Genomic DNA, 26,823 nt, shown 5'->3' on the forward strand with positions numbered 1-26,823 from the left:
AGCCACACTAGTCAAGGCACAGGAATCATTCTTGACATATGCCATCCATCTCTATAAAATCCAACGCCAAGTTCTCTCTATTTTACTTTGAAAATTCCCATTGAATTATAATACATCTATCTCTATCAATCTCTACTGCCACCACCTTATGACAAACTGTTCTGTATTCTGGATCAATCACTCTGATCTATCTGCATTCACTAAGACTTTCAGTTACACTGGAAAATTTTTTTAAACAAAGCAATCCAATGCTTAAATTCTTTTAGTAGCTTCCTACAACTCTTAAAATATATTAAGAATAATAATTTGAACAGGGCCTACATGATTAGGCTCTGGATCTCTCTCTAGCTTCATCTTAAGAGCACGCTTCCCCTATTCTGGTTACACTGGCTTTTTTCAGCCCATCCTGCTCATCCTATTTCTTCTTACCACAGGGTCTCTGCATGTGCAAAAGTGCCTACTTGTCCTGTCTTCCACTCTCAGGCAGGCATTTGGCATATATTGATAAACAAAAGAAAGCCTCTGCTTTCATGAGGCTTAAGGCTGAGTGAGAGAAAAGTGGGAGAGACAGAAAAACCAGTAATCAAATCACATAAATTGTTGACAAAGTGCTACGAAGAAGGACAAAGTAATATGAGAAAAGGAATAAAGGGAGAGAAACCTACGTTAGATTGAGAGGTCATGGAAGAATTCTTTAAACGGGTATTTGAACTGAGTTCTCAGACAAGGAAGTTATTAGTGAATCAGGTGATAAATGAAGAAAAGTATTATAACTTAATGTTACATGAGTCAAGAGAATAAAGAATTTGGAATTTTATCATAAGCAAGATGAAAATACACAGGTAACATGGCAATTCAAGAAAAGATCAAAGAACAATATTTGTTCGTTCACTGTTTCTGAGAATTGGCTTGGTGAAAGGTTGAGACTGTGTTACTGAAAAAGCTTAAGAAAGAAGCAGAAGGATGCTGAAAGAGGAAAAGGTCAGTAATCAGGGGGAGGACCACCTCCCAGTAACCTAATGGGAGTACAGGGACAGCTGTATTTACAAGGCTTACATAACCAATGAGTCAGCAAAAAGTCAGGGCACCAGGCTCTCCTGTGTGCCCATTTTCAACACCTAAGACACTTGGCACTCTCTACTGAGAAGAGGGGCCCAAGAACAAGAGCTGAGATAGGCTACTAAAACTTATCGTGCCTTCCAGCAATACTTGCCTAGGTTCACATGAGGAAAGGTAAACCTTCATGCTTTAGAAAAACATAAGAAACAGGATCAAACTTAAAGGAGGTTAGAGCAACATGATTCTGGTAAAATCTCACAGATCTAATGTAAAGCATTTTTTAAACTTGTAATAAAATGCCTATTCAAGATTCCAAAATCAAGACTCCAAAGGTGCTAAAAGCAAAAGCTAGATTTTAAAGAGAAAATGTCTTTATCTTTTTTAGGGGCCTATAAATATGTCAGGGCTACTTTTTACAATTATCTTGACTCTAATAAAAGCTACTATGTATTATAGAAACAGAAAAAGGCTTCATAATGATAGAACTGGGACATGTAAACAAAAAATATACGAAATAAAACGTAAGAGATTAAATCACAGTAGAGGAAAAGAGATACAGCATTAACGACCATTTGATACTGAACTGCAATGATAACGATTCCAAACAGCCACTGATGCATGGCTATGAAAATATATTCCTCACCCTGCCTTCCTCTACCTTCACACTTGTGTTCTCAGCCTATTACTGTTCAAGTGGCAACAACTGGGTAAGAGCACAGAGCCTTTATTTTTTCTTCTTCACTTCAGGCCATAGAAAAGAGCCAGGGGGAAAAAAAGAATGCAATTAGGACTGTTAAAAGAAGGGAAAGCATATGTTAGGAAGCATTCTTTGCTCCGTAAATTCTTAGGTTCTGCCTGCTCATGGATATTTGAGAAAACTTGATAATTATCTCTGAAGGTCACAGCTGAATGACGAGAAATGTTTTCCTTTCTGGCTCTGTTGGCCACCCCTTTCAATCAAATATGAATCTGCAAAATATTTTAGTTACTGCCAAGACACAATCAACATAGCTGATATAGAAAAGTAAAACAAACAAGCACAAAAACAAGAAAAAACAAAACGAAAAACACAATCAACACGTTTGTCTTACCAAAACCCCCAGTCAGGCAGTATGCTGATTTTGCTTGCCACAAAGCTCTTCCTTCATTTGTGCACTGTCAGAGCAAGCTTGGATCGTGAAAACAAATCACAACCTCTTTTGGCTATAAGCTCTTTCCACTTGTCCCAGCTTCCACACGGGAGAGGAGCTGTGGCATAGTCTGTCACTGCTGCACATACTGGTTTCCGAGAATAACGCTGTAAATGAGGGCAGCTACCACTGGGAATGCATTCCCCCACAAAAGAGCCAGCCGGAATGAAGCTTCTAGCAGATCCCTGGCCTCTCACCTTCACAGCCTCAGAGAAAGGCTTTTCACAGAATAAGCAGGTACAGCCGCACCACATCAACATCCTGCATAGCCAATCCTCCGCAGTGCCCACATCAGCTCACACACAGTTCTGGTTGTGTCTCCTGCACCAACTCTTAGAGCTTTCTACATCTGGGAGCCAGGGAGGACTCTGTGCTGAATAAACAGAAAGCTTCTGCCAAACAAGCATCCGTGTGTGTAGCGCGGGTGGGGGGTGGGGAGGTGTGGGGGGGCCGAGGGCGGTGTATAGTTTGTTATAGCTGCTAATGCAAATGAAGTTTGACTCTGAGCTTGGAGATCACAGACAGTATCTGCCTCTCTTCTGAAGCTGTGAGCATCTTTTATAAAAGACAAAAGCACCAAAGTGGTTCAGTTTAAAGCTACAGGACATTAATTCAACATTCATATCTGTCTTCTCATTTAAAATACAGTAAGATTTAGAAAGCAGCTTAAAAGTAAAAATGTTCTAAATAGAGTTAACACTGGTGGCTCGGTTCAATAAATACAAAGAAAAAACAATGTATCCATATTTTGATAAAGGACCAAAAGATGGTCAGAATGGATCTCTTCCATGCTTTTCTAATGTTTCTTCTGTCCTTCTTCATGTTAGGTTCCCAAAACAATTTAAATGAACACCAAGCAAGAAAAAGAAAAAAGAACATGACACCCTAATCTTACTATAAAGAGGAAAACAAATGCTTCTGAATGGAAAGGCTTTGGAGTTCTGTGGAGTTAAAGCAACAAATTGAAATACCACAATTGTAAGCCCAGACTTAGTTCCTGTACCATTATATGTTATTAATTGAATATTATGATACTACATGAAAAGACAGACCATCTTAAAGATACAACTCATCCCCTGAAAATGTCACTCTGGGATTTAGACAAGCTATCGGATCTGAGTTTTATTTTTTTATTTGTAAAAACAGTTTTGGGAATGCACACAGGAAGAATTTAAATGACTATAAAATATAGTACAGCATGTACAATGTATAATATCTAGTAACATTTTTCTCTGGTTAACATGCAGGACGGAACTATACATGAAGAGTTTGATACAATATAGTACAGTCCTTTCTGTGAGCCTAAAGCTGTGATCATTTCTGTTCTGGTTAAACATGGGACTGGGAGCTCAGGCCATCACTGTATGGAAAGGTCAAAGGTCTTTCCACACAGCACTCACCAGCTTCATATAGCATTCTTTCATTTAAATCAGATGAGACTCTCTGAATGGAATCCAAAGCACTCTGGATGAATTTGAAGAAAATTCTGAGTTGAAATCATGGTTCCAGGAATTCTTCTTTTGCCTCTCCAGGAACAGAACTCTGATCTTGACTCTCCAGACCAAATTAATAATTTTTTTCCTGACTTAATACAAATTCTGTCTTTGCTTTCAACAGAGTAAATATTTGTTTCTATAAAAACAATGACAAAAAAAAACACCCTACACCACGGGCATCAATACTAGCTGATGTTTGCTTATTTTTCTTTAATAGCATTTTAATATAACTTCTTTTAAAAGACAATCATGTTCATCGTAGAAAACTTTGAAAACATGAATGGGCATTAAAGAAAGCAAAAATTATTTGTAATCTTACTGCTTACAGAAAGCCAAACCAGAAACTATTATGAGGCCTTTCCCCCCCTTTAATCCTCACCCAAGGACATTTCCTTGCCTTTAGGAAGAAAAAAAGGTGAGGGGGATGGGGGGCAGCAGGGGAGAAACATGGATCAGCTGCTCTCTAGTAAGCACCTTGACCAGGGATCAAACCTGCAACAGGCCATGTGTCCTGCCCAGGAATCAAACCCGCGACTCTTTGCTCTATAGGATATTTCTCCAACCAACTGAGACACACAGGCCGAGGCACAAGGCTCTTTTATTCTCTTTCCTTACGACTGAGATCATTGAAGCCTGCGTTGAGATAAAGTGCCTAACACCAAAACTGCCTTGACTGGAGGAGCTACCATGCAGAAGATAGCAGCCCTGAGAGCTGCCAGGGTCTCAAGCAGACCTTGTGTATGAGAAGTGTTCATTGTCTATTTGCGTGAGTCATGATTTTACCTTTTAAAAAATTATCCCAAAATAGTTTTTGAGGTTCCACTGAGATACCAATGGATTTATGAGTTGCCAGAGAAGTGCCCCTCATTGGCTGCATAAGCCTGGGCATATCTCTTCTTGGCTCCCAAGGTAAATCTCACGTGAAAATAGAACTTCAATTTTGCTCATTTTCTGGTTCTCTTGAAAAATTTTCTCTTGCTGATTTTGTTTTTGCATCTGGTTTATGCACAGCTGATAACTTACTCCTCACTGATGGCAGCACTGATTGAGGGAATTTGATTTTTATGGTTGACCTTTTGATGGTCTCTGTTGAAGAGCAATAAAAATTTATTTTCTGTTGGGTGAGAAACCAAAAGAGAACCACATTAAGGAAAAATAGTTGATTTTACATATGGAGCCAATGCCTATAAAGAAGCCCTACCGCCCTGGCTGGTGTAGCTCAGTGGATTGAGCGCGGGCCTGCGAACCAGAGTATCGCGGTTCGATTCCCAGTCAGGGCACATGCCTGGGTTGCAGGGCAGTTCCCAGCAGGGGACACACCAGAGACAACCATACATTTATATTTCTCTCCCTCTCCCCTTCCCTTCCCCTCTAAAGATAAATAAATAAAATATTAAAAAAAAAAAAAAAGAAGCCCTACCTAGGAAAACTGACCTGATTTACCAGGTCCCTGGCGTACAGGGTAAGGAAGGTCATTACCTCCTGGTAAGCCCTAGCAAATGTTGGGAACTTTAAGATGAGATTAACTCACCCAAATTTGGATGAGTTAATTTGCACTGCAGGTAAGTGAGACTTTCTTAGGCATGGTTTCCTAACCTTGGAATAGTAAATAAGAGGTGTTTAAAAGTCCAATCTAAAATTCTTTATGAAAACTTCCCCAAAGAAGTTAATCTTGTAACTTTAGTAATAGCTCAAAACTGTATGGCTCTGGATTTGCAAGGAAAATTTAAGAATGTCTGTATGATCAACAAACACTCTTACTGCACTTACATAAATAATCAGGTCAAATCTAATGAGACTAATCACTTTGTGATCAAGAGTAATCTTTGGAAATTACGATCACTAGAAGGAGAGGAGAGTGTCAGCAAAAACTGTGAAAAACTAAAATGGTAAAAGATTGTAAGTGTCTTTTAAAGGGAATACCCAGTGTTGCCTATTGGATTCTCTAGGGTTGTAAGACTGTGTAAAGGTCTGTCCCTTTGTCTTTGGCTAGGTTATTTTGAAGCTCTGTAGAGATGGATATTACCCTGTGGATATTGTTGGTGATGCAATGCAAATAGATTTTGTCTGGTGGAAAATATAGATTTCCTTAAGTCCAATTCTCATTTGGACTAATTTTAACATCTTATTGGTTCCTAATAACTGGTTAATTAGCGAATTAAAAAAATCTTTGGCACACATGTTCATATTGCATGAGAGCCATACTTTTACCTTTAAAAATAGTATTTGTATATTTACCTTTTGTTTCTCTAAGCATCTAACTAAAAAACAATTGTGTAGTTGGAGTTAGCCAGCTACAGCCTTCTGACTATTTTTTAAAAGCTTACAAAAGAGTTAAGAACTATTTTTACATTCTTAAAGAACTGTAAAGAGCAAACAAACCAAAGTCTATGTAAGAGAGAGTACACGTGGCCCTCGATGCCTAAAATATGATCTGGCCCTTTACAAAAAAAGTTTGTCAATAGTTGCTTTAAAGTTACAGCATCTCATCTGGCACTGATATCTTAATATGAATAATCAATCTAACAATATAGAAGAGACTGAGAATCAAGTCAGCATGTTAGCAGCAAAGTCAAGTTAGGATGAGACTGAGAAAACAGGCTCCTAATTATGGAGCGATCCAGAGATGTATCAGGGATATTTTATTTGATGACACGAAAGGATTCCATTAAAAAAATCTAAAAAAATTTAAGTGTTACTTTATAAAGAAACTGTTTAATACTGTTTTTTTTTGAGTATTTTTCCAACTTCTCAGCCTTGATTAAAGTTTACTGAATAAGCCCTTGGATAGAAACAAAACTGAACACAAGTTTCATTAGAATCTCATTTATGGACTTCCGCCAAGATGGAGGCATAGGTGGAAACACTGTGCCTTCTCCCACAACCAAGTTTGAGTACAACAAAGGTTTGGAGAAACAAAGACACAACCAAAGGACAGAAAATTGAATTATACGGAAGTCCGACTACATCTAACCATTCAACGGGGACGGTAAGAGGGGCGGAGCCAGCAGCGAGCAGGGTCGGGCAGGACAGGTCCCCTGACCCAGGCGCGCAGGCAGCCTGGAACCAGTTGGGGTGCGGGGCAGACTGACCGTGGTCGCACATTCGAGCACAGTGAGACGGACCACGCAGGCCCCAGGGGGCGAGGGCTGACGGCGGTGGCACACTCAAGTGCAGTGGAACGAAACGTGTGGGCCTGGTGATGGTGGTGGCTGCAGCACTGGTGAGGGCCGAGGCAGAAGGCGGCAGACAGGACGCCATAGTCCCTCTTTGACACTGCCCCCACATACAGCGTCACAACCCAGAGACTTAGTTGCCCTGCGCTAGTGAACACCTTAGGGCTCCGAACCTGCTATGGAATAGGCACGAACAGCCCAAAAGATGGTGCAAGAAGAACTCAAAGTCCCAGAGCCAATAACTCTAAGTGACCAAGAAATTGCCAGCCTCTCAGAGGCACAATTCAAGACACTATTTATCAGGATGCTCACAGAACTGGTAGATTATAGTCACAAATTAGAGGAACATATGAAGGCTAAACTAATTGAAATGAAGGGAGATGTCCAGGAAACCAATAGCAATGGAAAGGAAACTGGGACTCAAATCAATGGAATGGACCAGAAGGAAGAACAAAACATCCAACCAGAAAGGAATGAAGAAATGAGAATTCGAACAAATGAGGAGAGGCTTAGGAACCTCCAAGACATCTTTAAACATTCCAACATCCGGATTATAGGGGTACCAGAAGGGGGAAAGAAACAGCCATGAGTGGAAAACTTTTTTGAACAAATAATAAAGGAGAACTTCCCCAGTCTGGCAAAGGAAATAGACTTCCAGGAAATCCAGGAAGCTCAGAGAGTCCCAAACAAGTTGGACCCAAGAAGGAACACACCAAGGCACATCATAATTACATTAGCCAAGACCAAAATGAAGGAGAGAATCCTAGAAGCATCAAGGGATAAGGGGACAGTCACCTACAAAGGAGTACCCATCAGACTGTCAGCGGATTTCTCAAAAGAGACCTTACAGGCAAGAAGGGGCTGGAAAGAAGTATTCCAAGTCATGAAATCCAAAGACCTACAGCCAAGATTGCTTTATCCAGCAAAACTTTCATTTAGAATGGAAGGACAGATAAAGTGCTTCTCAGATAAGGGCAAGTTCAAGGAGTTCATCACCACAAAGCCCTTATTATATGATATGTTAAAGGGACTTGTATAAGAAAAAGAAGATAAAAATATGAACAGTGAAAGGACAGCAAACTCACAGTTATTAACCACACCTAAAACGAAAGCAAACTAAGAGGACAGCTAGATCAGGAGTGGAATCATAGAAATGAAGAACACATGGAGGGTTAGCAACAGGGGAGTGGGAGGAGGAGAAGGGGGGAGAAGGTACAGAAAATAGCATAGACAGTAGGTAGAAAATAGATAGGGGGAGGGCAAGAATAGTGGGGGAAATATAGAATCTAAAGAACCTGAGACACATGGTTATAAACTAAGGGGGGGAGAATGGTGGGGGAGGGAGGGTGCAGGTGGAGGGGATTGAAGGGGGGGAATAGAACAACTGTAATGGTATAATCAATAAAATATATTAAAAAAAGAAAAAGAAAAAAATCTCATTTATGAAATAAATTTACATATTGCTGAATAAATACAACATACTCTGGACAATAACAAAACAAACGCCCTACAAAATTCAGAATTATGTCTGACATAAAATAGTTTTTCCCTTAGTAATGCAAACCTACAACAGTATCTTTATTGTGTTCAATACTGTTGAGTATTGAAAATACTCATGAAATGAATACTTCATGATGAAAATTTCTTTCTTTAAAAATAATTTTAAAAAATATTTTATTTATTTATCTTTAAAGGGGAAGGGAAGGAGAGAAGGAGAGGAGAGAAATAACAATGTATGGTTGCCTCTTGTGGGTCCCCTGCTGGGAACTGGCCTGCAATCCAGGCATGTGCCTTGTCTGGGAATCGAACCGCTGAAAATTTCTTAAGGAAAGAGATTTTTTTCCTTGCAAAATTCCTGGGAAAGAGGACTTTTAAAAACCTGTTTATTAAACATATATAAAAGCAGAGAAGATAATGAATCCTGTGCAGTCTTCATTTAGCTTAACTCATGGCCCACAGTCCCCTCCCCTGCAATTATTTGGAAGCAAATCCCAGACAAAAGACGTTCTTTATAAAAACCAAGGCTAATTCCAGAGGCCCTCCCATATTATTAAAGTCTATCTCAGCTGTCAGACTTCATGAATGCTACTTTATTTTTCGGATAAAACGCCTAATGTTCTCCTTCTCTTTCACCCTTTACTATATCATATTCATAAAGGATCCACTGTGGAAAAATGTCCAAAGACCATGGACCTTGCTCTGTTTCTACAGACTGGCCATCTTGATTTTGATGCTTAATGACTAACTAGATACATTTTTCCCCACAGTGGAAAAAGATGGACAAAGTAAAGTTGAGTCAAGGAAAAAAAATAAGTCTAATAAATCAATTACTATCTGTAGTCCTAGATGGCAGAGAACAGATTTGCAAGAAAGGCCCTAAATTTAAAATGTGTGGCATCAGTTGGCTGTGCATTCCTCAAGGAGTTTCTTCTCCTGCCCTCCTCTACATGGCAACCAGTTCAGCTAAAAAGTCCCTAACTGCATTTACCTCCCACTGGGATTCAGTAAGACATAAGTTTTGTTTGATTTCAGCAGCTCTCTTTATGCATAAGCAAATCCCCATAACCAGCCAAAGGGAACAAAAAATGACAAAGCAAAGCTGAGCTGGGAGTGTTTTTAAATCTTTTGAGATTAATATGGTCATGTGAACCTCTAAATAAGGCAAGTACTTTCTTTTATTGCTTAGAACCAATTAATTCAGAAAGAGCAGCAGATGCTTTTACTTGGTGCCAAAGCCGATATAAGAATTATGAGGTTTTAGGAAGGGAGAATATAGGCACTGACCTTCTTTAGAAACTTATTAGCTGATTACCTGTCCTGTATCTGAGACACTTAACTGAGTAAGTACATTTAGCAACGGAGGTTGCTTACTCAGGCTCTGTCTACCTCTAACAAATCATGTACCACAATGTCACCTATAGCTCAAAGGGGCTGCAGGGAGCTCTTTCATGACTGCAAAGTGCCATAAAGCCATGACAGGAATACTACGCCCTTACTGGAGCAAGGGCCAGGTAAACTGCAAGTACCGCCTGCAAAGTAACTGCGGAATCATATAAAATTGAGTCCATAAAATGAAGTAGTATAATAAAATAGTCTTTTACAATGCCGTGAGATGGAGTTTTGAATAGTGGTCTCCAATTTCAGGTCCACAAAAGGGTGAAGTTGTTTTCAAGATTTCCAAAGGCCCAATGGAAACTGTACATTCCCCCATAATAATGGTGCCATAGTACAGGCAGATCAAAATGACAAATATTTAATTTGCCTGGAATCATAACTATTGCAGGTAGTATCACTGTACTAGCGCTGTTCAGACATGCTGACTGGATCTTGGTCCCTAATTATTTTCTTTAAGGGAAAATAACATTTGCTGTTTGTAAAAAAACATTTTCAAAATAGCAGGTATACACCAAAAAAGTCTTTGGTGGACCAGGTTGTTATAAGTTTTATTTTCTAAGTGAGATCACAACTTCAGTGTTAAAAAAACAAAACATTCAAATTTGAAAAGTATAAAGTAAGCCATTAGATATTCCCAAGCACATTCCATGTCTAGAAACCTACCACCTGGAGTTCATACACAGTTAGTGCTGCAGTGACGTAGAAAGTGCTACTCCCCACAGTGACTATGTCAGAGCCACACAGGCCATATCTACTTTATACCTCCCAAACCCCAGGTGAGCAACAGCCCATATGGAGGCTCTCAGGAAAAAAAAGTAAACACAATTTTCCACAGCCTAGAAAATACGAAAATTGATAAAATAAAGAAAAATGGCACCCACTGGGCTAGTTCAAGTTCATGAGAGATGAACAAGAATTTATCTCAATTTATTCTTTTCAAAATATTACCAGCCATAGATGGCTTTGGTGGTGGGAGACAGATACAAAGCTGTTTTAATTGAAAATAACTTGGCTTCATTTTTATTTACTATTTAATTTCCTACTAAACTGCATAGAGCTCTAGTGGTTCCAAATATTCTCTAAGAACAGCCATGTGAACAATATAGAGATACAATGAAGAAAGAACAGAAAGCAAGTGGAGACTAATGCTATAGGTACTAACTGGCTAATCATGGAAACATACCTCCTTCTAAACTTAAGCTTGTTATCGAAAAACCACCAAATGGCCAGTTTCTCATTCCTTTACCATTTCTCTTGAGATATCATAATATTATACATAGTATTCTATTGTTTCACACCATTAAGCTTAAACAAGACATATCATACTAGTGAAATTGGGTTGGAAGGGTATTAGTCTTAGAGGAAATGGAATTGAGTCCTTGCTTTGCCACTCATCAACTGTGGGACTTATGTGATTTATGAAACTTAAAATGAACCAAGGTTTAGTACCTATGAAACAGAACTGGAGCTTGTAGGGTTGAGGATGGAAATGAAAAACCACAGGGCGGAGGATGGGTTGATTAATTTCTTGGACATTTGATTTTTACAAATCAAGAGTTTTCACAAAACATGATTTCACAAAACACAAATACCTGAAAGCCTTCAACCTTGATTTTACTTGCCAGAATCCAGTAACAGATGCCATCACATTCAGTGGCCTGATTTCCTTAAGCTCAAGATACAAGGGGGATCCCTCACAAATGGAATTTATTTATAAAAAATTATGTATTTATTCTTACATGTTTAAAGTTCAATCACCTTCAAAGTACTCTCCATTTGGTGCAATACACCTATTGAGACACTCTTTCCACTGTTCCAAATAGTTTTGAACTTGTTGATTTTGATGCCTTTTAGTGCTTTGCCATTTTTTGTTTTGTTTTTACCTCTTCCTCATCAGCAAAACCTTTCTCTCTGAGGATTTTTTTCATTAGGGAAACAAAAATCGCTCAGGGCCAAATCGGGTGAATAGGGAGGGTGGGGCACAGGAGTCATGCTGTTTTTTGGTCAAAAACTGCTGAACACTCAGCATGGTGTGGGCAGGTACACTCCTACATCACCCACTGTGAACTGGGCAAACATGCTGTAAGAGTCTTCAAGAAAGAAAAGTCACCGGAGCCCAACGCAGCCTCTCACAACATCTGGTACACTGATACAGATGGGCCCCTGAACACTCACCTAGTGGAGGAACCCTCTACTATGAGGGGCCCACCCTCCAGAAGGTAATTCCATTTTTTGGGTCCCCCTCATGTGTTTTAAATACTTAAAAACACCTAACATGTTCCAAACGACATGTTCCAAAGCTGAAGAGAGAAGAAACCTTGTTCTGAGATTTCAGTATTTCATTAAACACACTTGCCATAGTATTCAAATGGGTAAATTAACAAGAAATCACTAAACTCTTAACAGTGAAATATAAACAATCTGTGGTTCTAGTGAAACCACTCATAAAATAAGGTTCCCTAAAGCTTATGTAAGACCAATTCATTATAATTATTTTTTTTCAAAGAGGTGGGGATCATTTAGAGGGCCCTATGTTCATTTCTGGTTCTCCAGGAACACGCCGACAGTATAGACTCAGTAAATGTCTGTTGAATGAATCCGGAAGAAATAAATACATAAAATCATATCACCTCAAATACATGCTTATATTCTTTAAGTCTAGCTAGTTGTGGCTGGTTTGTCAATTGGAATCTTCTATTTTTTGTGTGTGTTTTACAGAGCTACCTATGATTGCTAGACAGTGTTTGTTTATGAACTGATATGTGAATCCTCCAAAGATTGAGTGAGTTTCTGAGGTTCTACAATCTCAGAATTATTACCCCTCTCTCACAGAATCCAAACTAAGAGTTGCAAGAGTTCTTTTTGCACACCAACAACGAAGTATCAGAAACAGAAACCAGGAAAAAGAGATCCCATTTGAAATAGCAACAAGAAAAATAAAGTATCTAACCCAGGAGGTAAAAGACCTATACTCAGAAAACTACACAACACTGAAGAAAGAAATTAAGGAAGACACAAATAAATGGAAGCATACCATGTTCACAGATTGGAAGAATTAACATCATCAAAATGTCCACACTACCCAAAGCAATTTATAGATCCAATGCAATCCCTATTAAAATACCAATGACATAATTCACAGAGAACAAACATTTCAAAAATTAATATGGAACCATAAATGACCATGAGTAGCTGCAGCAATTTAGAGAAAGAAGAACAAAGTAGGAGGGATCACAATATCCGAGTACATTACAAGGCCACGGTAATCTTAAGTGTTTGGTATTGGCATAAGAACAGACACATAGACCAATGAAATAGAATAGAAAGCCCAGAGATAAGCCCATGTCTTTATGGTCAATTAATATTTGACGAAGGGGGAAGACACATAAAATGGAGTAAAAATAGCCTCTTCAACAACAAATGCTTATTTTTGTGCAGGGTGGTGGGAGATCTGGACAGCTACACACACAAAAAAATGAAACTCAACTGTCAATTTACTTACACCCTACACACACACACCCACAAAACCTCAAAACGGATAAAAGATTTAAATGTAAGTTGTGACACCATAAAAGCCCTGGCAGAGAACACAGAGAGGAAAATCTCAGATATTCCATGCAGCAATATTTTCACTGCTATGTCCCCTAGAGCAAGGGACATAAAATTAAAAATAAACAAATGGGACTTCATCAAAATAAAAAGTTTCTGCTTGGCTAAAGAAAACATCAACAAAATTAAAAGGGAGCCAAGTGTATGGGAAAATATATTTGCCAATGATACCTCAGACTAGGGTTTGATCTCCCCAATATACAAAGAACTCACATGACTCCACTCCAGGAAGACAATCCAATTAAAAAGTGGGCAGAGTGGACCGGAACAGACACTTCCCTGAAGTGGACATACAGAGGGCCCAGAGACATATGAAAGAATGCTCAACATCACAAGCCATCAGAGAAATGCAAACTAAAACCACAATGAGATATCACTTCACACCAGTTGGAATGGCCATCATAACTAAATCGACAAACAAGAAGTGCTGACGATGCTGTAGAGAAAAGGGAACCCTAGTGCACTGTTGGTGGGAATGCACACTGGTGCAGGCACTGTGGAAAACAGTATGGAATTTCCTGAAAAAAAAAAAACAAAAAACTAAAGATGGATCTGCCTTTTGACCCAGCAATTCCACTGCTGGGATTATACCCTACAAATCCTAAAACACCAATTCAAAAGAACCTATGCACCCAAATATTCATAGCAGCACAATTTACAATAGCCAAGTGCTGGAAGCAATCCAAGTGCCCATCAGTAAATGAATGGATCGGAAAACTGATACATTTACACAATGGAATTCCATGCAGCAGAAACAAAGAAGGAGCCCCTACCCTTTGCCACAGCATAGATGGATCTGGATGGAGAGCATTATGCTAAGTGAAATAAGCCAGGTGGTGAAAGATAAATACCATAAGATCTCACCTACAGATGGAACCTAATCAACAAAACAAACAAACAAAATATAACCAGACATTGAAATAAAGAACAAACTGACAGTAACCAGAGTGGAGGTGGGCGGGAATAATGGGGTGGGGGAAGGGTCATTAAGGAACATGTATAAAGGACACATGGACAGAGCCAAAGGGAGGTAGGATCGAGGATGAGAGCTGGGGATGGCTGGGGTTGGGGGGGCAGTGGTGGAGGGAAAAGGGAGACAACTGTACTTGAACAACAATAAAAAACATTAAAGAAAGTGTAATGCAAGAGGGGAAAATAAGAGTTATTTCTAGTGATAACTTTAAAAAAAGATAGTCTACCTCACAATTATGCAAAATTTATTAGAAATATCTCAAGGGAGATACCTCCCTCCCACTAAAGCGCCACCGAACCCCTCCCATTTCATTCAGCCCCCTTCCCTGCTGCACCAGCCTGGTAAGAAACGGGTACAGAAAAGGTGATGCTGATGCTACTGATCTGGGGACCACACTGGAGACCCCTCTGCTCTTTAATAGCTATTGAAAGGCTGCATCCAAGAAGAGGAGAAGGCCGAGCATCAGAGAAGTTAAATGACTTGCCTAGAGCCTGTACAGTCTGGGTCCCTTTTGCAGCTCCTCTAGGTGTCATTTACCCAAATCTGAATGAGAAGAAGACAGGATGGGGGGCTCTCTGAACCTCTCAGAGATGGTCCTGTTCTCCTTCCCCCAACACTCAGCCTGCAACTCCCCTGCTTAGGCCCCTGTAGGGTTGATGGTGGTCCCTGTGGCAAATATCCACCTAGATTCAAATTCAGGTGCAACCCCCTCGCTAGCTGTGTGCATTCAAACCAATCTCTTCCTTTTCCTAGGCCTGTATCCTCATCTGTGTCGTGAGGAGTGGTTCGAATGTGTGGCTCCCAAAGTGCAGCACCCTTGAAGTGATCAGAGGAGATTCAGGCCCTGGCTCTGTAGAAACTATACGTAATCCATCTGTGTGGAACAGATTGACTACGCGTAACTGTGATTGCTGGGGGATGAATAAAATACCAGTGAATTTTAATGAAAAAAAAAGAGAAATATCTCAGGGGGAAAGAAAGTAATTCACAATTAAAAAGGAGACAAATTTCTCATTTAGGACTACGAAGCAATAAATATGAAAGACCTCTGTTTACAAGCCATTATTTAGAAAATCACCATGGAACTATCTCTCCTTTGTTCCTGACTTCAGCAGCCATTCAAGAGATAAACATTTTCCATCTTCCTACAAATATTTTCTGACAAAGTTATTTTTATGTTTTTATGATTTGATAAAAATTAATTTGTAAAACATTTGAAAGTTAAAATTGAGATGACAGAATTTGTAAACCACTAAGATAGGTAGTTGGAAAGGAAAGGCTTTAATTAAAATTTCTAGTAACTTAGTGCTTTGTCTTGCACATTAAGGGGAAAAGTTTGATAAATTTGTCCAGGGTCAATTGGTACCAGTTCTTTCAGCGTTTCTTTGTAAACAAAATTAAGGTGGGGACATTGTTAGGCATTTCATTTATTCTTTTCATTTACTAGGAACTGTTTTCTCTTGGGGTGTTTTATGTTGTAATTACATTAACAATGTTTCTAGCATAATACCTTAATAATGTTTCCTTTCTTGAATTTTAATTTCAAAAATGAGTAAGACATCCTAATTTTAAAAATATATCACAATGTACCAAGAGCTCTGTATGATACAGGTTAAGATCCCACCAGGCAGACTCGGGTGCAATACCTAAATCATGCTGCTAAGAGTTAGAGATTTGTTAGAAAACCTACCAAAGTTAACAGCATTTAATTTAGCTCCTGTATTTGCTTTCTCTTTCACTGAAAACGATGTTAAAAAAGAGTTGCCCTTCAGGGAAAACAAAAGAAAAACTGAACAAATTGACTTGCATCAAACTAAAAAGTTTTGCACAGCAAAGGAGATCATCAATAAAACAAAAAGATAACCTACTGAATGTGAGAAGATATTTGCCAATGATATATTTGATAAGGAGTTCATATTCAAAACATATAAAGAACTCGTACAATTTAACACCAAAAAATCAATCCAATTAAAAAAATGGACAGAGGACCAGAAGAGACACTTCTCAAAGAGGACATAGATGGCCAACAGACATGAAAAGATACTCAAATTCACTAATCAGCAGAGAAATGCAAATTAAAACCACACCTATTACAATGGCTATCATCAAAAAATCAACAAATAACAAGCGTTGGGAAGGACATGGAAAAGGGAACCCTCATACACTGTTGGTGGGACTGCAAATTGGTGCAGCCACTGTGGAAAACAGTATGGAGGGTGCTCAGAAAATTGAAAACAGAACTACATTATGACTCAGCAATTCCACTTCTGAGTATTTATCTGAAGAAATTCAAAACACTAATTCAAAAAGATTATGTGCATCCCTCTGTTCATTGCAGCATTATTTACAATAGCTAAGAGATGGAAGCAACTTAAGAATCCATAAAAGATGATTGGATAAAGAAAATATGGTACATATATACAATGGACTATTACTCAGCAATATAAAAGATTAAAATCTTTACCATTTGTGACAACGTGAATGGACCTAGAGGTCATTATACTAAGTAATATAAGTCAGAGAGAGAAAGACAAATACCAAATGATTTCACTTTTATGTGAAATCTAAAAAACAAAATAAATGAACAAACAAAACAGAAATAGGCTCATAAATACTGAGAACAAGCTGATGGTTGCCAGAGGGGAGGGGGGACTGGGGAACTGGGTGAAAAAGGTGAAGGGATTAAGAAATACACATTGGCAATTACAAAACAGTCATGGGGATGTAAAGTACAGCATAGGGTACATAGTTAATAACATTGCAGTAACTATGTATGGTGCAAGTAGCTACCAGACTTACTGGAGGCACCACTTTTTAAGTTATATAAACTACCCTCTACACTATATACTTGAAACTGATGTCATATTAAATGTCAACTGTAATTAAAAAATTAAAAAGGAAAAGAATAGCTGTCCTTTCCATAAATCACATTAATATGGTACAGCTTAATCACATAATGTGCTGACTTCAGCTTGTCATTTGAGAACACCACTGGATTCCAATTCTATGGCTCAAAATTTTAAATATTCTTTTCAGCTGCTTGACGTTTTCAACTCTTATTAAGCTTACAATGTCTATTATTTTAATAAAAGTTCTTTTTAATTTTGATTGCCAAATTATTTATGGCAGGTATAAAAAAGGAAAGCACTAAATATACATATAAAATAAACTAGATTACAGCATAAAACAAGTAATCAGATAAGGGCATCAAAGTCTCTCTCTTCTAAAACTGGATAATTGCAAACATTAAAAAAAAAGGACTGCAGGATTATTCAAGGAATAAAACAATTACAGGTGTCTCTGGTGTGCAAACTATTGGGTCATTTGCCATTCAAGATTATCAAAAAATGATACCTCATTATTCACAGATGCTCATTATTTCCCCATTTTAACCTTTACATTATGTACAATACATTTTTGTCTTTAAAAAGGAATTATTGAAGAGGTTGAACAGGACAGGAAGTATCTTGCAGCAAACTGCCAGAGACCTTGTTCCAGGCTGCATTTATCTGAGTTAGTACTCTTTTCTTTATTTTTTTAAAAAAAATTATTTATTTATTTTTAGAGACAGGGGAAAGAAAGATGAGTGGGAGAGAAACATCCATCAGTTGCCTCTTGCACATGCCCTTACTAGGGATCAAACCTATAGCCCAGGCATATGCTCTTACCTGGAATCAAACCAGTAAGTGTTTGCTTTGTGGGACAACGCCCAACCAAGTCACACCAGTCAGGGCTGAGTTAGTACTCTTTTCACTCATTCACTCACTTACTCAGTTATGAATAACCAGTTATAATTTCCCCCCAAAGACATAATGAAAAACCCTGTTAAAGGCACTGCTGAAATCTAGGTACCAATCAGTCTGGGATAACTTCAATTTAGAAAATCTATTTAACACTTCAGTAATTAGAGTTTCTTTTATAAAGTACAAAGGGGAACTCCTCCCAAATGGAATTTATTTATTAAAAATTGTGTATTTATTTTTACATGCTCAAACTCAGTCACCTTCAAAGTGTTCTCCATTTGGTGCAATACACACATTGAGGCATTTTTTCCCACTGCTCAAAAGTTTTTGAACTTGTTGATTTTGATGCCTTTTAGTGCTTCAGCCATTTTTTTGTTTCACCTCTTCCACACCGACAAAACGTTTCCCTTTGAGGATATTTTTCACCAGGGAAACAAAAAAAGTTGCTCGGGGTGAGACTGGGTCAACAGTGGGATGGCATGGGGTCACACTGTTTTTTGGTGAAAAACTGCTGACACTCAGCATGGTGTGTGCAGGTGTGCTCATAAATCACCCATTGTGAAGTGAAAAATGCACTGAAAAAGTCTTCAAAACAAACAAACAAACCAACCCAACAACAAAAACCCCACAACTCACTGAAGTCAAATGCAGCCTCTCACAACAATGCCAGCCAGTACACTGATACAGATGGGTGCCTACGAACACTGACCTGGTGGGAGAAGCCTGTACTACATGGGCCCATCCTCCGAAAGGTAATTCTAGTTTTTTGGGGGGCTCCCTTTCGTACTTATTTTTGTACTTCTAACACCACTGGTCTTTAATAGTAACAATTTAGTGCTAAAGAGACTGAAAATGTGTCTATTTCCCCCCAAATTAATAGTACCTAGAAAATACCTTTCTACACCTAATTTTAACATTAATAAAAAACTAAATTCAAGCATCACAGTTTTACCTAAGACAATGTTTGGGAAACTTTAGATCATCAATTAAATGTTAAAAATACACACACATATATACCATACAGTAATATAATTTTTTACTGATTTAAAATTTTAATTTATTAATTGGTAGGCCACAGTTGTTAATCTCATGTACATTAAGATATGCTATGCCTGTCCTGGCTGGTGTGTCTCAGTGGACTGAGTGAAGGCCTGTAGACTGAAAGGTGGTTGGTTCAATTCGTGGTCAGGGCACATGCCTGGGTTGCTGGCCAGATCCCCAGTTGGGGGCATGCAAGAGGCTACTGATCTATATTTCTCTCCTTTGCTTTCTTCTTCCTTTCCTCTCTCTCTAAAATAAAATCAAATCTTTAAAAAGAATCTGGTCAGTGAGAGCCAACATTTTTGCTTACTCTAACCCAGCTTTTATACCCCAAATGAATTAACTGAGTGCAGTTCTTTAGATATTGTTCATCATTTGAGGTATGAACAGATGCCCCCTGAATGTCCTGACTTGAATTTCCTTCCTATTTCTCCTTACCCAGCTCCAAAACTCAAGGGTAATCTGGCATATAATTAACTCAATGGGGCCCTGGCTGGTGTGGCTCAGTGGACTGAGCACCAGCCTATGAACCAAAGGATTGCTGGTTTGATTCCCAGCCAGGGCACATGCCTGAGTTATGGGCCAGGTCCCTAGTTGTGGGTGTGCAAGGGGCAAATGGTCAATGTATCTCTTGCACACTGATGTTTCTCTCCCTCTCTCCGTTCCCCCCTCTCTAAAAATAAATAAATAAAACCTTAACTCTTTTTACCCTTGTATTGATTTTAGAAAGAGGAGAACCAACTGAGGACTAAACCTGAAACCCAGGCATGTGCCCTGACCAAGAATCAAACCAATGACCTTCTGGTCTGTGGGGTGACTCCAACCAACTGAGTCACAATGGCCAGGGCTAGAGCTATTTCTTTTGAATGGAATTAAATTAAAAAGAAATCTTACAATTATAAAATAATGTGGCAGACCTTTGCATTGTTCCCATGAGATTTGATACTCTGAGCCCTATACAATGATAAAATTTAGGTCAAGTAGCAGTCTGAAGGTTTGGATGTGAGGGGAGTTTTAGAGAACTGGTCCACATCTGGGGATACTATAACCTTCTGCATTTAAAATATAGATATGTCCCTGGCCAGGTAGCTCAGTTAGTTAAGAGTGTTGTCCCAATATGCCAAGGCTGTGGGTTTGATCCCTGGCCAGGGCACATATAAGAATCAACCAATGAATGCATGCATAAGTGAAACAACAAATTGACATTTCTCTCTCTCTCTTTCCCCCTCTCTCTAAAACCAATAAATAAAGATGTCCAATATTTCTAAAATGGGTTCTATAGTGTTCCACTTTTCTAAAACTCTCGTTTCCTAGAATCAGATACATTTTCTCTTCTTGAGTGTTTCCTCAAAATGGTCATTCTGTAGTTTAAACGAACTCTTCCCAAAGCATGCTGCAATTTCATATAAAGAGGTCACAGGTGAACCTCAATCTAGAGCAGTTTGGTATACTTGATAGTCTTTTAAGAACTCCAGACGCTGGAGGTAGTACATCACTTCTGCACATTTTAAACTTGTTTCAATGAGAGTATTTTAGTTCATCAGAGTTGATAACAATTTGAGCAAGAGAGACATAGGGAGGGAAGCAAGGAAACAGTCTAGTTTACAATCATTTACTCAGGAACTAAGGATTTTTTTAAAGCAAATTTTATCTTCTCATGAATTAATGCAATCAATGAAGAAAAATAAAACCAACTAAGCATGTTTAAGTAATGTCTTAACATTCCCCCCCTCCCCCCTCTGGACTGTCAATAATGGAGACAAGGAGTTAACTTCTGTTTTACTATCAATCTCTACCCCAATACCCTTTTAGTGCTCTCCTAAGAATTCTTTCTTTCTGACTGCCCCACTCAACCTGGGCTAGCATTGTTAATAAAATGTAGAAAAGTAAACTGACCTTTTATAACCTCAGAATAAGCAGAGATGTGCCATGATTTAAAAATCCAAGACACAGAACAAACAACATAAAAATAAAGGGTACAGATCAGAGGCACAAATTTGTTAACAAAGTTGGCATTTTAATTATCGACCATAACGGATAAGAGAGTAATTTAATACCAGACTTCAGAGTAAAAAAATCTGTTTGGATCTTAAATCCAATGGCTAATAGCAAACAATATTAATGTACATTAATTTTAGAATCAGCTAAAACTATAAAGAATCTGCTTTGCTTTATTTAGCATTTATCTCTTAGAAATATCTATGCATCATTTATAAAATCAACTCTAAAAAGCACGGTAAAACCAGCTTGATGCTGTTTTCTATTCAAGAATATGGATGAAATATGAGGATGGTGGTTATGTTGCATAAAGTTGGATTATCCCCTACCCAATTGTATCTCTGGGACCTGTTTTGCTGATCTGGAGACATACAGCGCTGAGATATGTGCATACTGCTTTACAACTCAGAAAACTGCCGAATCTTTGGGAAAAATACACCGAAAACCAGTAGCTCAGTGGTAAGAACCTCTTTGTAATGAGAGAAATATTTCAAATGGCTCTAATCCAAAGTCGTATTTGTTCTCCATGCCTGGCACCCTCAAATTTAACCCAAACTTTTCCAAGCTGCAAAAGGCAAACCAAACTCTTTTGTTTTGAAGAAAACACTTATTTTCTGATAACTATTTAGCCTGAGTGAGGGTAACATTGACTCTGCACTGAAGCAGCTCATCATACAGGAGCGTCGGGACACTCCAGTATGATCTAGGCATGCCTACACAACCAAAGATCTACTCTGTACATTCCGTCCAAATAGCATGGGTAAAACAAACTATTAGGAAACACACAGCATGCTTCTCCATTATTGCAACTTCACGAGTCAGTCTAAAAATAGCGCATGCCCTTTGCTGAAATCTATTGCTGAAAAATGCTAAGTTTCAGCAGCTCAAAGCATTGCCTGTGTCTGTCTAGTCACAGAGCCCCTACTTAAAGCTGCAGAATTATAGAGTTAAGTAAGAGATTAAAAAAAAGACAGATACACACACATATACAACATACGGTTTCCGAAGAGAGTGAGGGTTCCATGCTTGTGAGGAAGGAGGAGGAGGAATATGCCGAATAATCCTCGGGTTTCTCCCAGATTTGAACATGCTGTACTGTGGCATGAGGTCAGCAGAGACTGACTCCAGCCCTGTGAGGCTGACTTCCACCCTGACAAAGCAGTATCACTGTAATATGAAGCAGGAGGATCCAGGGCATGTTGGCCGCTGTACAGAATGGCTGTTCTAGAAAGTAATGGCAATTCCAAAACAAGAGATCTCTGCTGTCACATGAGGTGATCTTCAGCCTCGTTAAGCAATAAGCACCAAAAATAGTTTGAATCCCAAACACAGGCAGCTCAAAGCGTTAAGAATTAGGAAATAACTTTTCTCCCTGAATGTATTTTGTGTCTGGAGGAAATAAATAGGAAATTAAAAAATCGAAGAACTACTGGTTAATTTGATTTGTATCATATATAATATACTGATTCTAATCTGAGATGAGACACAGTCATGCCAGACATGCCAGAACTGAAGACACAGTAAATAATCTCATTTCTCACATGTATCCAAAAGGCAAAGGTTGCTACAAACCTAATGCACAGTATGGTTTCTTTTTAGAACACCAAGAAAGTAGGTAAGTGTACTAGTAGAAATTCTTCCTTGAAATTAGGGAAACCCTAAAAAGGTCTTAAATTGGGAAAGGAACCAGAACATAAAATTTCTGTCAAGAGAAAAACATAGGGCAATGAAGACTATCCATGACTTCTGTGGTTCCCCTTATATTATGAAAGTTACCATATACTCTAGACCAAAAGTGAGCCAATCTTTTTAACAAATAAAATCTAGTCAGGAAACAGCAGTAACACAGGATATGGATATGAAACAAAAACTCCATGACAGCACAACATAAAGGTAAACTTGTAAGTTCAAATTTTAAATGAATTGAAAATTTATCTTGTCATACAACTGCTTTAAAAAAAAGTCTGTCAAAGCTTTCTGTTACTTACATGAAAAAGTCCAAACAACTATGCCACACAAAGGGAGTAATGATCAGGTCCCTGCCCCACCGTTCCCATTCTGTCTCCCCGTCTTCCAGTCACTGAATGACCCATTAGTGACATTTTACGCGCACAGAAATGGAATAATAGAGAGGTTAGTAATGTGGCCAGAGTTCTATGGCTACATGGCAGGTCTGAGGTGTAAGGCCATGCTATACAGCTCAGGCTCCACGTGTAGTAAGAGTTCTGTCTTTAAGAAATCAGTGGAGACAGAACACGAGTTCCTATAATGTGTTCAGAAAAAGTGAGGAAAGTGTATTACTATGCATTGGAAGCCTCAAAGTTAAAGGAAGAACTTGAGCTGAGCTGTTTATTCAAATATTTAAGGCACTGTTCTGGGCTCTAGCAAAACATCAAAAAGACAATCAATAAACAAATACAATAAATAATAATACATTCATTGGTGATAAAGTAAAATAAAGCAGAAAAAAGGGATAGAGGATGATAGCATCTCTCTGATAAAATAACATCTGAACAGAGATCTGAATAAAACCAGAAGGGTATTCCAAGGAGAGATATCAAGTTCAAGCCCTGAGATAGGAATGGGTTTGGTGTGCACAAGGCATGCCAAGGAGGCTGAAAGAACAAGGGAGGGAATGACAGAAAATAAGGACAGAGGTTTTTCTCCTTTCCTAAGTCTGCTGGATTACTTGAACTTTTTTTTTAAGGATTTCATTTTAATTTATCTAGTGTTTTTTACTAAATTTTTGTGAACAATTTTTAATTTATCTAGTGTTTTTTACTGTATTTCTGTGAAAATTTTTTAGGTGGTTGCTCTAGGATCACAACATAAACATTTAACTTTCAAAGACGCAGAAATTTTATTTTACCACTTCGAATGGAAAATACAAACCTTATCACCATTGTTAAGTTCTTTAACTCTCCCTCCTTATGTATCACATCTACATATACCGAAAATCCTATCAACAATGTTATAATTTTTTGTTTTCAGCTATCAGTTGGGGAATTCAAGAGAAATAAAAATATTCACTCAGATAGTAACAATTTCTTCATTCCTGATGGCTCTCTCTTCATTCCTGATTCTTCAATTTTCCTTCTGTCCTAAGAATTTGCTTTAGTAGTTCACAGGATGGTCTACAAGTTAGTTTAGTTTTCCTTCACTTCAGAATCTCTTTATTTTACCCTTATCCCTAAAGGATATTTTTGCTGGATATAAAACCTAAGCTGCTGTCCTGTCCCTTCCTCCTACCACTTTAAAAACGTAATCCCACTTCCTTCTGTTCGCCAAGATTTCTGATGAGAAACGGGCAATTGTTTGAATGATTGTTTCTTTGTAAACACTGGAGCATTTCTTCCTGTTTTCAAATATTTTCTTTGTCTTTAGTTTTGGTGTTATGATCTTTTAGTTATAATGTGTTTGGGTGTAGGTTTCTTTGTCTTTATCCTTTTTAGGGCTTTTGGAATCTATAGGCTTACCTCATTTGCCAAATTTGAGGAGTTTCCAAGCATTATTTTTCAAGTCAATTTTCTGTTCCATCCCTTTGCTCTCATTCTGTAACTCTGATGACGTAAATGTTAGACCTGTGTAATTGCCCCACAAGTTGCTAAGTTTCTCTTCAACAGTTTTTTCAATCTTTGTTTTCACCCAGACTGGATAATCATTACTTATCTATCTTCATGTTCATTGACTCTTCTCTCTCCTTTTCTGCTACTGATTGATCCCATCCAGTGAATTCTTTTTCAGTTACTGTATTTTTCAGGTCTACAATTCCCAATTGGTTCTTTATATCCTTTATTTCTTTGTTGAAACTTTCTTTCTTTTATTTTAAGAGTGTTTACCCTTACTTGCTGGAACATTTTTATAACTGCTTTAGAGTCTTTGCCATATACTTATGTCTATTTTCTTGGCACTAGCATCTTTGACTTTATCCATATGCATTAATTTTCCTGTTTTTTGTGGGGGTTTGTTTTTTCAAATGTCAAGTAATATGTTAATGTTTTATCTTAAATTCTATGGAGAGTTTTTATTTTAGCAGGCAGTGAAGCCAGTTGTTTGGGGGCCATAATTTCTAACTGGCCTTCTGTGAACTGTGGTTTCTGAAATTCAGTTAAGTTTCCAAAACTTTCGCAGGGCTATTTGGATCTGTTCCACATGTGCACCACCGTGTTGCCAGATGGGTACCTGGGCAGTAGGGTGACCTACACTTCATTTTTCAAAGAGTAGGTACGCTGTTTGGGGCTGGTCTTATGCATGCACATCACATGAGTAAGCTAAGGAGTTTGTATCAAAATTTAAAGAGTTTATTTCCCATGCTCTTCCCCCTCACAATCTCCCCAGTTATTTCCTAGTTCTGTAGGGTTTCCCTTTCCTGTCAAGCCAGAAAGCTGGGGCTTTATTTACTTGATTGCTATACAGTTTCCATGATAATGCCTTTGTCCAGAGTCAGACAGCTGAAGGAGAAAGGAAAAAAACCCAGTTGGGGTTCATTCTACATTTTTGGGGGATTGAAGCTCCACTAATCAGACAGAAAGGTTCCCTGCCCTCAGAGCTTTAGGCTCCTGACAAACCCCAATTTGCTGCCACCACAGAATTGCTTCAGATTTACGGTGGGAGAGAACAGAGGTAATAGAAAGAAAAAAGAAAAAAAAGGTTTCTGTACTTTGCTCTGAACACTAGAATGCCCCTTTCTTCGTCTTTGTACCAGACCTGCAGTTCTCTATCTACATTTCTGGGGTTTAAACTGGGCTGAATTTAGGCCTGGGGATATCAGAGAGGGAAAAATGAAAAATTCAACTTCAGTTCCACAGTTCTTCAAAATCTGCTTTTCTTTCCTAATCTATCTGTTACAATCTAACTTTCTGAATCTTCAAATAGCTGCTCTATGCCAGGTTTTATAGCTGTAGTTAATGTGAGAGACCAGGTAAAATGTGCTCGCTTCACCTTATCCAGAATCAAATAAGCCAGTAAATGTTGAGGTGGTTTATTATACAGCAATAGATAACTTGAATACAACTCAAGAAACAATCATTTAAATGCAATATGTATAGAATAACACATTCTTTACATTTTTTTTCCTAGAAAAGTCACCAGATAGTATAAGGTAGGGGCTACAAATTCAGTAGTGGACTATTCTCTGCTTTCTTATATTGGCTCCTAAGAAACAGATTCAAGTTTAATTATTGGAGTAATCAAAAGGATAGCAATAAAACTATAAAGTTTATTAATTAGAAGTGGGTTTATTCTGCTGTCAGATGTAATTTGTCAATAAAGATCCTGACATCTCATTCCTTCATGTCCTGACTGATCATTGGTCAAGAGTTAAGAGAATCAGGGGCGGATAGACAGGGGAATGGAGTAACAAATATGGAAGTCAAAAAAGTGCCCTATGGGAAGTATTTTTCCTTAGTTATTCTTATCTAAAATTCCTAAAAGAAGGGTTTTTTTTTACACTACTGAAAACGAAGTATTTCAACAGTAAGCAGCATTTCATTCAGAATAGCCTACTGTTTGCATAATCAAACAATGATTTTTCATAAGCTTTGCCGAACATAAGCCAGTCACTATGAAAAAAACTAGCTGTGTAGGTACCATTTCACACCCACACACAGGCAAAAATTTCAAGTGGCTGTTAAAGATGCAGAG

The 26,823-nt window shown here is 38.2% G+C and overlaps 1 protein-coding gene across 8 annotated transcripts in view; it reads right to left on the reverse strand.

The window, feature by feature from the left end:
* TMCC1 (transmembrane and coiled-coil domain family 1) overlaps window positions 1–26,823 on the reverse strand; it is a 191,050-nt gene that overhangs the window by 38,602 nt on the left and 125,625 nt on the right. The window contains exon 1 of one of the 8 annotated variants that reach the window (XM_037051106.1): window positions 22,178–22,398. The exons of 5 other annotated variants lie outside the window; for them this stretch is intronic. In XM_037051106.1, the coding sequence (XP_036907001.1) occupies window positions 22,178–22,204 (27 nt within the window). In that variant the 5' untranslated portion in view covers window positions 22,205–22,398. Of the gene's footprint in view, window positions 1–2,446; window positions 2,617–22,162; window positions 22,399–26,823 lie in introns of those variants that run through there. 2 more of the 8 variants (XM_037051093.1, XM_037051088.1) reach the window with 2 other exon arrangements.

The sequence above is a fragment of the Sturnira hondurensis genome, unplaced genomic scaffold (genome assembly GCF_014824575.4).
Source record: "Sturnira hondurensis isolate 20B ecotype Veracruz unplaced genomic scaffold, ASM1482457v3 Scaffold0000867, whole genome shotgun sequence".
Taxonomy (NCBI): domain Eukaryota; kingdom Metazoa; phylum Chordata; class Mammalia; order Chiroptera; family Phyllostomidae; genus Sturnira; species Sturnira hondurensis.